Raw genomic sequence first — 16,798 nt, 5'->3', positions numbered from 1 at the left:
TGTGTGCCGACTGAGGAGAGTGTATCCGGCTGGAGGGCAGCGGACTGAGGCTGGGCAGAAGCCTGGGTTTGCGGTTTGCATGCACGCATGTGAGTGCGCACATGTATGTGTGTGTGTGTGTGGGGGGATTCTAAGCAGGGTGGTCAGGTGCAGGAAAGGCCGGAAGGCCATCAGCAGCTAGGGCACTCAGGGCATGTGGTTGTCAAGTCGGTGGTAGAAAACATATGTACTCTGGCCGCCGGCAGGGGGTGATTGAAGGACCCTTGTCCTGTGAGGAGGGTGTCACCCCAGATACAGTGCCTGCTCTGAGTGGGGAGGAGGAGGGCCCCACTGGCTGAAGCAGGGCCCAGCTGCTCTGGGACGCCTCCCGGTCCCTCCCCCACCTCCTCCGGCTCCTGTCTCTGTCACTCATAGGCCAGCCGGCTGGGGCAGCCATGGCAGCCTCGATGATCTGGATTCCTTTGCTCGCAGGCAAGTTGGGGCCTTCTTCAGGGAGACGCCAGGATGAGGGGGTGGGATTTAGCGGTGATGACAAGGAAGCAGAGGAAGTTCCTCCGGGAGGGTTCTGGGGTGAGGCAGGGGTCAGAAGGACTTTGGGGTGTTAATGCCTTTGCTGGTGGGAGAATCTAAGGAACTGGGGCTGGGATCTGGGCCCTGGGATGTGCCTTTGGTAGCTCTGAGGGGTGGGGGAGGGGTCCTAGGCCAGGGTGGGCCTGAGAGCACAGGTCTGAAGAGTCATGGGCCCTTTAACGGGCTGGCTGGCTGGCTTCTTTCTCGGCCCAGGCTAAATTTGGCCCTGGGAGGGTGTGGGGGCCTGCTGGATCCCCTTTGCTCATCTCCTGTTAGCCTCCAGCAGGGGCCCTGTTCCCCTGTATGTTGGGGGAGGTGGGTGAGAGTCCCTGAATGGCTACCCTCGTCCTCCAAAGGCTCCTTCCCTCTCCCTGACCCCTCCAGGCTCCTAGACATCAGCATGGGGTTCTTTTCTAAGTGCCCTTAACACACACACACACACACACACACACACACACACCCAACACCGCCTCTCCTAGGCAAACATCAGTCTCTGCCCACTGTGACCCCCAGCAGGGGCCTAAAATGAGGAGTGGGGAGCTCCGTGAATTAAAACCAACCTAGGTTCTGGGTCTTGTCACCGATTAAAGCTTGGGGCACTGCCAGGGCCCTGCCCCCTCCTTTTCTGGGAGCCAGCAAGGGAGTCCTCTCCTCTCACACACTTCTGGTCCCTTAGGGGCACCAGGGACACGGTGGGGAAGGGGAGTATATCCTATGTTCCAGACTGAGGCTGAGACCAGTTTGGGGGCTGTGGGATCCCCACAGGTCTCCTGGCAGGGCTGGGGTGCACGGAGGCCCAGACCACCCTGCACCCGGTGGTGGGACGTCTGTTTGTGCACACCTTGGACCGTGAAACCTTCCTGCGCCTCCCTGAGCACGTGGGTGAGAGGGGCCTCCTGGGCACTGGGATGGGCTGGGGGTGCCTGGCACAGGGCTAGTGCCTGTCATGTCTCCAATCCTCTTTCCTCCCTTCCGCCAGCTGTCCCACCCACTGTCCCTGTCACCTACCACGCCAACCTCCAGGGACACCCAGACCTGCCCAGGTGGCTCCGCTATACCCAGCGCAGCCCCCACCACGCTGGCTTCCTCTATGGTAGCCCCACCCCGGAAGACCGCGGACGCCAGGTCATTGAGGTACCCGCAGGGACCCCAGTGGGCTGTGTCACATGTGGGTGTCCATGCATGTTCACTCCATTATTTACCTGCCTCTACTCTGGCAATAGCTCAGCCCTTTCCTGCCTGGCCCAGCTGCACCACTTTTCTCCCCTGACCCCACCTCTCAGGCCTCTCCCCACCCCCTGCAGGTCATAGCCTACAACCGGGACAGCTTCGACACCACCCCGCAGAGGCTGGTGCTGCTGATTAGGGACCCGGAAGGTACCACCTACCCTGTCTCACTCCACCCCACCAATGCCGGTCTTAGGGGGTCTCTGGAAAGCGATGTATGGGAGGAAAGACTTGGAAAGTAGTGGGGAGCAGTGGAGTTGTGTACTTGGCTGTTCTGCTGGCCATCTGTGGGTGTTGGGGAAGGGCGTTTGGGGTTTGTGATGTATGGGGTATTAGGGAGGAAGGAGGAAGTCTGAGGAGATACAGGGAGGAGCTTGGGTGGGGGGAGGCTTGGGAAGGATCTATGCATGGCTGGGCGCAGCCTGAGGTGTCAACCTGGCTCTTCCAGGCCCCCTGCTGCCATACCAGGCTGAGTTCCTGGTGCGCAGCCATGACGTGGAGGAGGTGCTGCCCTCATTGCCTGCCAGCCGCTTCCTCACAGTCTTGGGGGGGCTCTGGGAGCCAGGAGAGCTGCAGCTGCTCAACATCACCTCCGCCCTGGACCGTGGGGGCCGTGTTCCCCTTCCCATCGAGGGCCGAAAGGAAGGGTAAGCATGCAAACCTGGAGGGCTTCCTGAAGGGGGAGACAGTTTGTCTTCTGTCTGGGTTGTAGGCATGAAACATGGGTCTCCCTAATTTCCAGGTGGGGCTTTCCCCACCTTTGTGCCCCCTCGCCATGGTTCTACATAGTTTCCCCATAAACATCTTTGCCACAAGCATTTTTGTTCCAAACATTTTTTCCTGCATAACTAATTGGCCATGAGGCAATTTTGCCATAAAAGATAAAAGAACCAAAAATAAAAGAGGGACATTAAAAAAGATCTAATGAAACATGAAAAATGAATAACAAAATAAAAGACTTTATTGCCAAAAATGAAAATACATTGTTTTTGGAGTCTTTGTTCATAGTATTATACGTGGGTTTTTGTTTTTTTTTCTTGTTGAATAGTCTTGTCCAGCATTGCATATTTTTCTATTCCGCTAAAATTTTCTTCTTAATTAGGACAGGTATCAGATTCCAACTAAAGAATCAATAATTAGTGCCCTTGAAGACGTGTGAATTAGTGGCTGCCTCTTTTATATTTGCATAGCTTGGTAAACTTTTGATTTTGACAGATGGGAAGGATGTACTCACTGAAGGATTTGCAAACTGAGACGTGATCATTTTCTGGTAGAGCGTGGAATCTGGCTTTCATACCTTTGCGATCTGGCTCTACAGGTAGCTGTTATCATCCACTGTTTTCAGACCACCACGTCTACTGGCACTGTATAGACCATTATGAGGGTTAAGATGAAAAAAAAAAAAAAAGGGAGAACTGGGAGAATTTTGTCAATGGGGAAGTGAAACCAAACTGACAAAATACATTGGATCTGCTAGAGTAAACCAAACAGCCAAGCAGTCAAATTGCCTTACAGTCAATGAGTTATGCCGGGAACACACACGTGGTGAAGATGTTTTCTAGGAAACTTGGGACACGCCTCACCAGGCCAATCTATATCTCCCATCTTCACTCCACTGTCCACTGCCCCCTGGCCATGCCCTCATCTTCCTCTTGCCCTTTGGGCACCCAACCCTTGTTATTTTGAACTCCCACTTCCTGTGTCCATGAGGACATAAAAGGTCCGTCCTTTAAAGGACATTCGTGAAGGAAAAAGGCCCCCCAGATGACTGGGCTGCCCTGTGTACTCTCACCCATAACCCCAGATTTCATGGTGGCCTTGTAACCATCAAATTTCCAGTGCTCAATGACACCCTTTCAATTTGCTGATGGTGGCTTCTATCCGGGCCCAGGGTGTACATCAAGGTGGGCTCTGCCTCACCCTTCTCCACCTGCCTGAAGATGGTGGCGTCTCCCGACAGCCAAGCTCGCTGTGCCCAAGGCCAGCCTCCACTTCTGTCCTGCTATGACACCTTGGCCTCTCACTTCCGAGTTGACTGGTGCAATGTGTCTCTGGTGAGGAGGGACCCTGGCTCTAGGTGGGAATGGGGCATGGCCCCCATCACAGTCCGCCCCCTCACCCCTTCCCATCCCAGTCTCTGTTCTATTTCTTTCTCTGATTATCTTCTCTCTCTCTCTGTCTCCCTGCCCCCCCCACACTCCCACCCCACCCCCACCCCCACACGCTGAAGTTCCACCTTCTACCACAAGAGGGCAACAGAGTCCATAACCCAGAGATCTCTGGCTCCTGAAGTCCCAGAATAACGGCTCCCACAATGCCCTTCCAAAACCTTTTCCCCACCAAGGGCCTCTGAGTGACAGCTTCCTTCTAAGGTGTCATTGAGTGAATCTACCTGTGAGGAGGAGCAGAAAGTTTTCACTGCTGTTATAAATCAGACACTCACCACTATTTTTTGATTGTTGAGCGGAGGGATCTAAGGTCACTAGCGTACTCCTTTCCGGTGACTTGACCAACAGGGCAGCCAGGGGCTGGTAACCAACCACATTCCTGAGCACTTGCTAAGTGCTGGGCACTATACCTTCAACCTGTTTTACTCTTGCAACCACCCCAGGAGACAAGTACCACTATTAGCATTCCAACTTTATAGGCTGGGAAACAGGCGACTAAAGGTTAAGTCATTCCAGCCAAGCACGTGTCTGAGTCAGGATTCGAACCCAGGCAGTCAGACCCTAGAGCTGTATTGTGATCATTGTTCAGCCCTGCTTCTCTGAGAATTTCCTTCCTGGCTCCTAGTCCAGTGCCTGTCCTTCTGGGTCACCTGAGCCGGGGGAGGCAGGCAGGAGGAAACCCTGTGGCTGCATGGGGCAGTAGGTCGTGGCACCAGGAATACCTGCCGTTCCCCTGGGTGGGCTCTGTGCCCACCCAGTGGCTCTTGGGTCAGTCCTGGGCTCTCTGAGCAGGTGGATAAGTCAGTGCCAGAGCCCGCAGACGAGGTGCCCACCCGAGGCGATGGGATCCTGGAACGAGATCCTTTCTTCTGCCCACCCACGGAGGCCGCAGCCCGAGACTTCCTGACCGACGCACTGGTCACCCTCCTGGTGCCTCTGCTGGTGGCCCTGCTGCTCACCCTGCTGCTGGCCTACATCATGTGCTGCCGGCGGGAGGGACGGTGAGTGTGGGGGACGGCGGGCAGGGAGGGTACTGTGGCTGGTGCTCAACTGTGGGACTCCTGTGTCACCTGTATTGTGTGGGGATCCAGACCTCTGGCTTAGAGAGTGAGGGAGTCAGCCAGGAAGGGAGAGGGGGCCCTTTTCCAGGCGGCTCAGGGCTCAGGTCCTGCCAGGCGCCAGGAGGGGTTGTAGGTAACAGCTAATTCCTTCTGCTTTTCCATAGGCTGAAGAGAGACCTGGCCACCTCTGAGTGAGTAAGGGAAAGCTGGGGGCTGGGTGGGGGGTAGGGGCCCCCACCCCTACCTTGTCAAGCTGGACTTTCCCACCTCCATGAGCAGCATAGACAAACCAGATTATTGTAAGATGCTCGGGGCCATCCTTGGCCTCTGAGGTCCAGCCCTGGCCTTCTGAGGTTTTGGGTCTGCATGGAGGAGTCTAATGTGGGAGGGGGCAGGCGAGGGACCTGCCGCACTGCCACCCTTGGGGAGAAGATTGGAGAAGCACCTCGAGAGACTTTCAGCATACTCACACCCACACACACTTCGCTGTGTCAGGCACGTGGGTTCCAGGCTGGGTTCCGCCACACCGTTCTGGCCTCAATTGCTCACAATTGCTGGGACCCTTTCTGGCCTCGGTTGCTCCCTCTGTGGTGTGGTTGGACTGGCGAATGCCCATGAATACTTTCAATTCCCCCAGCCCTTCCTAAACCCCTCACCCTTATTTTGCCCAGGCTCCCCCCCCCCATATCCTTACCCCTCCTCCATGCGCCAGCCCTCTTTCTTCCCACTCCCTTGAACCCCAAAGATTCCAGGAGGCTGGTGTTAAATAAGGCTCCTTTTATTTTACTGCTCTGAGCCTGTGGTGGGCCTGGCCCCTCTGCTTGCTTGCCGGGCCTGCCTCATTAATTGCGACCACATTTAGCCACCCTGCGAGCCCCCTTGATTAGCTGCTTGCGTCTCTGGTTGGAGCTCAGGAGAAACCTGCGCTGCCCAGACCTGCGCTGGCCAGACTGTCGGCGCTGCCTCCGTCTCTTGGCCTCCAGCTGGAAGTTGGAGGTTTGCTTCTTGCCCATACAGAAGGAGCCCGAGGTCCCCTTGCTGGTCACCTGCCTGAGCATGCCCTTGTCCACCAGCCCCTTGAGCACTTTCTTGAAACGCCAGGCATTGCGGGTCATGTTGTAGCCTGTGGTGATGAGAGCCTTCTTCAGGGTGGCCAAGGACACACGGTTGCGCACCCCCTTGTCCTCCATGACCCCCAGGATCACCTTGGATATGCTGGGCTTTTTGTGGACTTGGGGGCAGGCATGGTGCCCAGTCTCAGTCTTGCTAGGGTCTCCCGACAGAATGGCCTGCTGGCCGGCACTCAGGGCACTGTTTGAGGCCGAGGGCACAGGGGAGGGTGGCATCGAAGTGTCTTTCTGCATCTCTTCCTGGGGTGGGTGAAAGGAACCGGGTGCAAGGACCTCCAGGATGGCAGCTGGGAATCTCCACAGGGCTGTTCCTTGGTGGGTGAGGTGCGTCCTAGTTTCTGTTTCCCTCAAAGGCTTCTGGCCTAAGCCTTCCCTTGGTTGGCCAGGAGCAGGATCAAGGATGATCACCCACGGCTGGTCTCAGCAGACTTGTGCCTCGTGTGCAAGGAGTGGTAAGGTTATCTCTGTGGTGACCTCAGGGGACATTGTGAGGCCACCAGAATCCTGTGAGGGTCATAGTGGCCCCATTGTTCCCTCCTGGGAGGGGCAGACAGGAGATGCCAGACAGTGTGGGCATCTGACATGCCAGGTACCCCTAGAAGAAGGGCTGTGGACCCACACGTGTGTACATGTATATGCATGAGCGCCAGCCAATTTCAGGTTCTGAGACCCCAGTTTATTTAATATGTTTTATTGATTTTTTTTTTTTTAATTTTAGAGAGAGAGGAAGGGAGAGAGAGATAGAAACATTGATGTGGGAGAGAAACATCCATCAGCTGCCTCCTGCTGGGGATCAAGCCCACAGCCCACAACCCGGCATTGCCCTAACAGGGAATCGAACCCGGACCTCTCAGTCCATGGGACAACCCTCAATCCACTACGTCACACTGGTTGGGCTGAGACCCCAGTTTTAAATCCACCATTTTGACCCAGCCATCTCAATCAACTCACTAGGTTGAGAAATACAGACATTTTTAGAATCAGAATTATACCAACATTTAGGAGTTTTTATGGGGAATACATTTCCAGAGTGAATAGAATAATTCCCTGATCTACTTAAGTTGATTTAATTCTTTATCAACTTTCTATACAAGCAATGAACAGGCTTTTCTTTTTTTCCCCTATTTTTCTTGTTATTTTATAGAATTTTTTCCCACAGAGGTCAGTGCTTTTCTAGGTCAATTTTACAAAGGATATTTTATTCCTCAATTTTTTTTTTTTTTTTTGGCCTCTGCCAAATTTGATCAATTATATCTTCTGCCCTCATGATTGTGAATCTTCTCTTCCCGACCACATCCTGCTTTTCTGGGTCAGTTTTGTAGCTCTGATCCTGTCAGGACAATCTGCTTCCTCCACCAATTTTGAATCAATAACCAATTTACCATGTGTGACATTAGCTCTTGTAGGTTTGAACATTCCGTTAATTTCTTTCTTTTCTTTTTTTTTATTATCCTTACCCGAGGACATTTTTCCATTTTTTTGTTCAGGTAGAGTGGGAGGGAGAGAGGAACAGAGAGAGAGAGAAAAACATTGACATGAAAGGGACACATCGAGTGGCTGCCACCCGCACGACCAACCAGGGCCGGGGACAAACTGCATCCGAGGTACGTGCCCTTCGCGGGAACCGAGCCTGGGTCTCTCTGGACCGCAGGCCTATGCTCTAACCGCTGAGCCAAACTGGCCAGGGCTGTTAATTTATTTCTACAAAATTCTTTTTTCTCTCTCTCGTTCAGTGACTACCATTTTCCAAATGATCCACAAATTGTGATTCTGCTGCCTGATTTTCTCTGTCAGATTCACTGGTCGGAAAGTCCTGCAGTCTTGGCGACCCTCTCCCGTGGTCCATGTGCCAGAGCAGGGCCGGAGCAGCTGTGTGCTGGTGGTGGAGTGTGTGGGTGTGAGTGTGTGAGTGTGTGAGTGTGTAGGGAGCCTGCCCATTTGTTCCTTTATCTGCCCAAGTGCTGATGTGGAAGGACTGTAGGGAAAGGCACCTTGGCTCTGGCTTCTGCTCCTGCTCTGGAAAAACATCCCCAGAACATTTTTCCACCTGTGTGTGTTGCCAGAATAATGAAATCCAGATGTGGGGCTGGGAGTGGGGAGGGGGCCGGTTAACAAGGCCCTTCCCCCACAGCACACCACCTGCCTGGCTGCTTCAGCCCTCAGCGTCCATACCCTTCTTGCTCCCTTCCCTCTCAGCCTCCCCTTGCCTGGGAATGGAAAATTGTGTTTTGGACAACTCCTCTTGCCAAATTCCAGACTCAAGAGCTCATTTTGACCCTCCTCTAGCCTTAGAGGGTGACTCCACCTCCTCCCGCCAACCAGACAGCACTGTGTCCTACTCTTCCCTGGGGACTGCGGCTCATTCAGCAGGAAGCCGGGTGTCCTCCTGGAGTCTAGTCGGTCAGGCTCTAGCAGGAGTCTGTGTGCACTGAGGCTTGGACCTGACTGGGGATCACTCGTTCTCTCCCCGTTGATCTGTACCCCGGAGGCAGGTAGGGTTGCTTCCACCCTACATGGGGCCCCATCCCTTTAAGAAGACCAATTCTTTTTTTTTTTTTTATCCTCACCCGAGGACATTTTTCCATTTTTTGTACAGATACAGTGGGAGGGAGAGAGAGGAAGAGAGAGAGAGAGAGAGAGAAACATCGACGTGAAAGGGACACATCGAGTGGCTGCCCCCTCCCCCACGACCAACCAGGGCCGGGGACAAACTGCAACCGAGGTACATGCCCTTAGCGGGAACCGAACCCGAGTCTCTCCGGACCGCAGGTCGATGCTCTAACCGCTGAGCCAAACCGGCCAGGGCTAAGAAGACCAATTCTTATTGTTCGTAATGAAAAGTCTGGGCTTCTGTCTGACCTGGCAACCAGGTAGTCTGGGAACATGTCTTCAGGCTGGGCCCCACTGAAGTCCAAGTTCATTAGGCCTCCCTGCGCTGGAGGCCCAGTGGACTTACCGTAATGAAAACACCAATGATAATAAAGCAACTGTAGGCTCCCTATAATAATAGCTACCACTTGCTGCACGCTGACCAGGAGACATTCTAAGTGTTTTTCCTATTAACTCATTTAATTCATACAACAGTTGCATTGCAGTTGAGCAGACGGTGGCACAGAGAGGTTAAGTAACTTGCACAAGGTCACACAACCAATAAGCAGTGGAACTCACATTCAAACCCAAAGCAAGTCTTCATGCTCAACCATGATGCCAGCCCACTTCTCAGAATGAACTGAAGCTTGCCCCTGGACAGCAGAGAGCAAGCCCATGAGAATGTCAAGTGAGAAGAAGGCTGAGCCTTCTGAGGAGAAACTGGAGCTAGGGCTCAGGAAGGACTTCCCAGGGGATGTGGCCGTCACAGGGTGGAGCCTGGTGCAGGCCTCAGGGAGCCTTGGTTTGAAACAAAGGCAGGGAGACAAAACTCAGTGGCTGACTGGGGTGGGGTAAGAGGGGCTGAGGTACAGAGAGAGGAGGACAGGTCTGAGGAACTGGAAGATGACACGGTCGAGGCCTGGCAAGACATGGAGAAACCGCTTGGACAAAGGCTGGGAGGTGGGAGAAGGTGGAGGGTATAGGTTTGTCAGACTCTGGCAGGGATGTGGGAGGGGAGGAGAATGGGGTGTTCGGTGGTGGGAGAGAGTATCAGGGGAGGGAGCTGAGTGCTAGCAGAGATCTAGAGTGTCATCAGAATATACAAATACAAAATAAAGCCCAGTTGCCCTGGACGGCATGCTCAGTGGTTAGAGCATTGGCCTGTGCACCGAAGGGTTGTGGGTTTGATTCCTGGTCAAGGGCATGTACCTGGGTTGCAGGTTTGATCCCCGGCCCTGGTCAGGGCACGCTCGGAGGCAACCAATTGATATGTCTCTCTCACATCAATGTTCCTCTCTCTCTCTCTCTCTCTCTCTCTCCCCCCTTTCCCCCTCCTTCCACTGTCTCTAAAAATCAATGGAAAAAATATCCTCTGATCAGGATTAACAACGACAAAATAATAAAGCCCAGTAGATGCTGGCCACTGTTGTATCTATTCATGTCTTAGCATCTTGGGAAGTTACCATGTGCCAGCCATTTTTCTAAACACTCAGTGATCCCACAACAATCCTAGGAGGTAGGCTCCATCACGAGTCCCATCGTACAGTTGAGGAAACAGACACAGAGTGGTTAAGCAACCTGTGAAGAACATACAGCTTTGAATCCAGGCTGTCCACACGCAGAACCCATGCTCGTCACTGGCACTGAGCTGGCACCATAGAACTTCCTGTTTGTCCTCTCTCCACCCATCACGTGTGCGAGTCTCCCCCCACATAACAGGTAGGCAGGACGGTAGGGCGGCGCAGAGTCAGTGCCAGGCCGGACCCCACAGTTGGGAGGCTGACTCCCAGAGCTGATGACTCTGCCGGTCCTGTGCCCCCAGCATCCAGATGGTCCACCACTGCACTATTCGTGAGAACACAGAGGAACTGCGGCAGATGGCAGCTAGCCGAGAGGTGCCCAGGCCACTCTCCACCCTGCCCATGTTCAACGTGCGCACGGGCCAGCAACTGCCTCCCCAAGTGGACAGCGCCCAGGTGCCCCTCATCCTGGACCAGCACTGAGGGCCCATTCAGGTGGGTCCGGCTGGCAGTGCCAGCTTTATTTCTGGGAACAAGGTGGCCTCTGTCTCAAGGCTGGGCAGGTGGTGGGTGATGGGAGAGGTCAAGGGAGGAACACCTAGACCTGTCTGCCCCGCTGAGGCATCTGAGAGGGGTTGCTCCCCCAATGCCAAACACTCGGGGGTCAGAGTGTCAGGGTGGGGAAGGCAGGAGAACCAGGGCCTGGACCTCACAACCCCCCTCTCGCTTCCCTCCGCTGTTCCAGCTCCAGCCTGGGCCTCACCCATCCCTTGTCCACCCGCTCGCAGAGAAGCCACCACACAGGGCCACAGCCTTCCTCCTGATTCTGGCTCCTGGTCCGATGGACTCCAGGCTCGGAACGCGCAGAGATGGAGGTGGGGCGGGACCAGGGTGTCCGGGGTCAGGACATCCAGAGTAAACACCGCAGCTCTGTCCATCTCCTGCCGCCTGTGCCTCTTCTCAGGAGCCTCCCGCCCTCGCCGCCTTTCCCTGCGCTTCTGGGCATCTGGAAGGTGGTAGCAGGGCTGCCAGCCTGCCCTCTGGACTCTGCTTGCTGTTTTCGCAAACTCTCCGGGAGAGAGTGGGACCTGCTATAGGCGGCCCTGGGTTAACCCTCACATGGACCTCACAACGAGGAATTACTGGATCATTTTATAGACAAGGAAGCAGGTCTAGGGAGAGTACGGGACTTACCCAAGGTCACAGAGCAAGTGTCAGAGCTTGGATTCAAAGCTGGCGAGTCTGCCTTCACACGGATTCTGGAAGGTTGAGAGGCTCTGGAAGTAGGAGACCCAGGCTCTCACCCGCCCAGAGCCCCTGGGCAGAGAGCCCCTTTGTAAGTCGTGCAGGGAAATACTTCAGTCTAGACATGGAAAAAGAGGTTGAAACGCAGGACCCTGGCAGCCCAGGCTCAATGCCCGCTTCCTGGTGGTCTCCTCCGGGGACAGGGGGAGGTGTCACCAGCTTGGCTTGGCCTCCATGGAACCCAGAGAGCTCAGCTGGCCAGGACGGAGCCTGAGCTTGTTTTCCTCAAGTGGCTACAGCCAAAGCTGCCCTGGGTCCAGACTGCTCCCAGTCTCACCTCTGACCCCTCCCCCGGGAGGACAGACCTGAGGGGACGCAGACAAAGGAGGGAGAGCAGAAGAGCGAGGACTGTGGCCCAGCCCTCAGGCCCCGGCTCCAGGTGGCAACTCTAACTCAACCCAAACGAGGGCAGGGCACCCGCCAGCCATCCCTGAGCCCTGCGTTCCTCTTGGGGTTCTGTGCCCCAGGCCTGGGACCCACCTGTTCTGGAGCTGACTCAATCATTCCTCTCCACCCCTCACCCCACCCCCACCCTCCACCCCCGCCCTGGGGTCGTGAGCAGGGAGGGGGGGATGCCCAGGAAGTTCTCCCTCACCTGAGACAGAGGCCCAGGCTGGGGGCTGATGGTTAGGTGGACCCCCACTGCCCAGGTGGACCAAGTGGGACAGCCCCAGTCTGATGGCTGAGACTCCTGGTCAAGGGTCCCCGAGGAGGGCTGAGTCTCTGAGGACTGTGTCCCGGTGTTCAGAAATGGACAGGCAAGGGGGTCACAAGGACCCCCACTTGATTGTCCTTGGACCCCTCCCTCCTTTCTCTCATTCCTCAGAACCCCTACCTTCAAAATGTGTCCTGAATCCACCCCCTTCTTACAGCCTCCACTCCCCAGTCCTGCATCAGGATCTCACTCCTGGACCCCTGAAACAGCCCCCTTGCCCCCCCTCCCTGCCCCGCCAGTCTGGGCTCCAACAGCAGCTGGGCCCACCCTTTAAAAGGAAAAATGGGGAGCCTTGCCCTGTGCTCTCACTCTGAGCTGGTGCGCAGGGCCTGCCCACCTCTCCACCCTTAGCACTTCACGCTCCCTTCACTCGCCTGCTCCGGCCACCCTGGCCTCTGCTGTTCCCTCTGTCAGGAACCCCCAGTCCCCCCAGTCCTCACGCACGACTACCTCCTCACTGCAAAGGTCAGATCCCGACAGGCCACCCCTCCTCAGGGAGCCCTGCGGCGGGGCAGGGGCCAGGACAGCACTCCTGGCGCCGAGAAGAGCTGTTCGGTATGGCACCTCGTTGGGGTCCTGACACCAGGAGGGCGAGGGGCACGTGCCTGCACACAGTAGGTGTCTGGAAAGGTTCTGAAGGGATGCAGGTCTGGGTTGCTCAGAGCTCTTAAGGAGATTGCTCCTTGCTGGGCAACGAGGGTGAGCAAAGCCATTGCTAAGGCTTCTGGTCCCCCTCCCTGCTGGGCACCCCATGCCCATTAGTTAGTTAATCCCATAAGCATCTGCGGAGGCTGGCAGGGCTCGGTGTTGGCACTGTGTGTGCTCAACAGATGTCTATTGACTGAATGGTTCTTTGAGTGTCACCCCCAAGCACATGGGTTCTCCGGTGAGCAGGCCTTTGACTTCTCATTGGCAATTTCCACCTTTTTTCTGGGGGCCCCTCCTCTGGCCCAAAGCAGAAGTCGCACAGAATCTGCTCAGGTTGGAGCAGCCGGCCTGCACCCTGGGTGGCTCCTCCTTGAACCCTGTCCCCTTGCGGAGGGGCTGCCTCAGCCTCAGTCCAGCCAGGTCTGGAAGGGCTCAGGGTCAGCCCTCACTTCCCTCTGCTTCCCTGCTCTGCCTGGAGATCTTGGCAGCCGTGGTCCCTGCTCAGCTCCGAGGAGCACACGGGAGCCTGGCTGCTGGCCTGGGAGGAAGTGGCCCAGACAAGTAGCTGGGAGGATGACGTGACTGCACAGGACATCGGGCAGTGCCTGGTCACACTCGCACGCACACCCAGCCACCCCTGGCAGCACAGGGGAGGGCCTGGGCACACTGAGAACCCCTCTGCTCACTGCGGGGTAAGAATCCACTGGGCAGTCGTCTCCCTCCCCTGCCCTCCCCTCCACAGCTGAGGACAAATAGCCACAGTGTCCCCCCCAACCTTCACCCTGAGACTCGACCTCACGCCTCGCTCCACCCTCGGCTCCTGCAATCCCTCAGCTGGCACTGCCCACGTGGCGCAGTGAGTGGCCTCCACCTTCCCCCTAAACAGTCCCCACACGTGGCTTGACTCTAGACGTTTCCTCACTGCCTCTCAGTTAGCGAGGAGGATCTCTGCCAGACGCGAGGACACGGGGCACTGCCTACGGCGGGTCCCTCGCATGCACTCGTCTCCCGTATCTCCAGACACAAACACGCTTCATTCCACGGAGCGCGCCCTTCGTGTGTTTGTTGAGGTCTGAGGTCAGATTGAGCAGGGCTCACATTCCAGCTCTGACACTTCGTTTACGCACAGACATTAATCATAGCTGCCTCGGGCCTTGCGAGAACCTGTGAGGCCCGGGCGAGGGCTTGGCATTTGGCAGCTCCCAAGAATGGGGACGTTGTTACATGCACGCACTCCCACGGTCACCTCACAACCAGAGGTCCACGGGGTCTCCCTGCGCCCTAAGGCCCAGGTTAAGTGGGCTCAATTTCTGTTCAGCACCCCGTGAGGAGTACAAGCTCTCCCCATAAGTTTGAGGCAGAGGCTGAAATTCTCCTGCCCCTGGGCACGGACCCGCTGCCCAGGGCTGCACTGTCGGGCAGCTGCCGGCCACCTGGGGCCACTGAGCACCTGAAATGTGGCCGGTCCAAATTGAGACAGCTGCAAATGTAATGAAATGATATTATTGGGGGATATATTGGGTTAAATAAAATCTATGATCAAAATGAACTTCACTTGTTTCTTTTTATAGTTTTAGTATGGCTGCTGGGAAATAAAATTACGTGGCTCGCATGATATATTTTTTAACTGGGCAGTGTGGGTTTCGTGGCTCTTCCTTTAGCTCCCCTGCAGATTGACCCAAACCAGAACTCAGCCCCTTCGCTGGCTTCCTCCAGGCCTCCATGCGAGCATCAGTTTTCCAGAGCCCTGGGGAGCAGGAGGGGGTTCCCCACAGCAGTGAAGTCACCTAAAACTTGATTATTCGGCCTCCTTGTTCTAAAATTTGCTTCGCTCACCACTCTATTGCATTCTGTCTTTCCTCCCACAGAGAAAATCCCACTTTCTTCAGCACCTGCGCACACCAAACTCACCTCCCTCTGGGCCTCGCCAGGTGAGCCCTCTGCAAAGCATTGAAATGTTCGTGCTCAGAAGCGTAATGGGCTGACTGCCCTCCTAGACAAAGGCCAGCCTTCTTCCAGGCTCTTGCCTCCGGTGTGTGGACACTGCTCAGCTTTACTCGGTTCCCTCTGGTGCACGCCCCAGGAAGGGATCGCCGAGACACGCCACTGCCCAGCACCAGGGATCCACTGGCCCTAGGATTTTAGGACGGTAGACTTCCCCCACTGCCCAGCCTCTCCCAATTTCCCCACACTCCTCCTTGTTCCCCAGACCCCCATTCCTGCTCATCACACAGGCAGACCCTCCTATGCCCTGTGTACCCACGCACACGCTGGGAAGGCCTGACCCATGTGTTCTCCATTCACACAGGGTCTCTTCTGCCACCCTGTGTGGGGAGGCTGTCCCCACATTTACAGACCCCCCACCCATTCCCAACACATCCGCACGCACGAGGGGCCCTGTGAACACAGACACACTGGCTCACAGGTGGGCGGGCGCCCAGAATGACACACATTCGCACCCACACAGGGACAGCTGGGTTGGACGGACCCTCTCCCTCCCTCCCACAGCCTCCTTCGTGGGCCTCAGCTGTGAGAGCAGCCGGTCTCCTGCAGCCCCAGCTCCGCAGTTCCACACAATCCACCTGCGCCCCAGCACAAGCTCCCTCACTCCTACAGGTCCCCCCCAGCTCCCCTTTTCTAAACCTCACCCAGCTCTGCCCGGGGAAAGTCTTAGAGGCAGCTGAGGGTTCAGGGGAAATCCACCATGTTCTCGTCCTAGATCATCCTGCCAGGAGATGGGCTCACCTCACCAAAGGGACCCAGGATTCTGAGAGAGAAGAACAGACAAAATATCCAAAGTCTCCTTCCTTTCTAGAAGTTTCTGTCTGCATCTGACGGAAAAATCACCCACAGGAACACGGCCCTTTTCAGAGAGAAGCGAAGGCGAGTCCCCGGAGCTGCGCGGGGACCGCGGCGGGCGCTGCGACAGCGCAGGGGCCCGGGGTCTGGGGAGCGGGTCCGGGAGCCGGTATTTAGGGCAGCTGTGATGTCAGCGGAAAGGAGGGCTGGAGCGGGGAATGTGGTACAATGGCCCCTTTGTCCCCCTCCTCTCGGGGCTGCACACACACCGAAACCACACTCTGGCCTCACACCACGTGACACACGCAGGGAGCTGCACAGAGGGCACCGCACCACCGCCCTGCGCCCGCGTCCGTGCGGGCGCGCGCGCACTCGTGCATCCATGGGTCGATCCGTGTACACGCAGGGAGAGGCGTATTCGCCCCTTTGCCCAGAGCTGCGCTACCCGCGGGCCACAGAGCGCGATGGAAAGTAATCACAGGCAAATGCAATTTACAACTGGGTTGCTCCGTCGCGAGCGCACGTCGAGCGCCCCACAGCTACCTGTGGCCGTGGCTGCGGAGTGGCCAGCACAACTTCCCTGTTGCAGAAAGCACCGGCCTGGAGCCTTCCACCGCTGTCTGCTCCTACTCGGCTGGTCTGTTTGCTCTTCCTCTCACTCTGGCTCTCCGCTGTGCAGGAGGCGCACATAGCCCCGAGCTCACCCAGATGGCCACCTCTCTCCCCCTCTTCGCTTTTGCAGTATCCATGCACCTAGCCCCTGGCCTCGGCCTCAGGTCCGCTGTGCTTGGTCTGGAGAGAATAACAGGGTGAAAACAGGGCAGGGTGCAATGACGGCACTGCCTGGTGTTAAGGCTAAGATGGATTTTGTAGACATGGAGGGCTGTGGAAAGCCAGCGGGGGCAAACTTGGCTGGGGTTGGGCGTGAGGACAAGAGGACATGAAACTGAGCATGGCCTGGAGGGGTGGAGCGGCGAGCAAAGCAGAAATAAAGGAAGTCACGTCCAGAAGAGGAAGAGGCATAAAGAAAGGCCTGGAAGTGGGAAGTGGGGTGCATATGCAGGAA

The 16,798-nt window shown here is 56.2% G+C and overlaps 1 protein-coding gene across 2 annotated transcripts; it reads left to right on the top strand.

Moving 5' to 3' along the window:
- SGCA (sarcoglycan alpha) lies at nt 1–11,200 on the top strand. Of its 2 annotated transcripts, XM_036268539.1 has the most exons (11): nt 1–89; nt 246–471; nt 1,336–1,452; nt 1,550–1,704; nt 1,875–1,947; nt 2,246–2,444; nt 3,689–3,851; nt 4,758–4,966; nt 5,191–5,217; nt 10,568–10,760; nt 11,011–11,200. In XM_036268539.1, exons 2-10 carry the CDS (start codon nt 435–437, stop codon nt 10,746–10,748), a joined length of 1,161 nt encoding a protein of 386 aa, XP_036124432.1. In that variant the 5' UTR covers nt 1–89; nt 246–434; the 3' UTR covers nt 10,749–10,760; nt 11,011–11,200. The 2 variants fall into 2 exon arrangements, with proteins under 2 accessions (XP_036124432.1, XP_036124431.1); XM_036268538.1 differs by having other exon boundaries at nt 1–471.
- The last annotated feature ends 5,598 nt before the right edge of the window (nt 11,201–16,798 follow it).

Source organism: Molossus molossus, unplaced genomic scaffold (genome assembly GCF_014108415.1).
Source record: "Molossus molossus isolate mMolMol1 unplaced genomic scaffold, mMolMol1.p scaffold_m16_p_19, whole genome shotgun sequence".
NCBI lineage: Eukaryota > Metazoa > Chordata > Mammalia > Chiroptera > Molossidae > Molossus > Molossus molossus.
The sequence above is the reverse complement of the archived record's forward strand: the minus strand, read 5'-3'. Positions and strand labels throughout refer to the sequence as shown.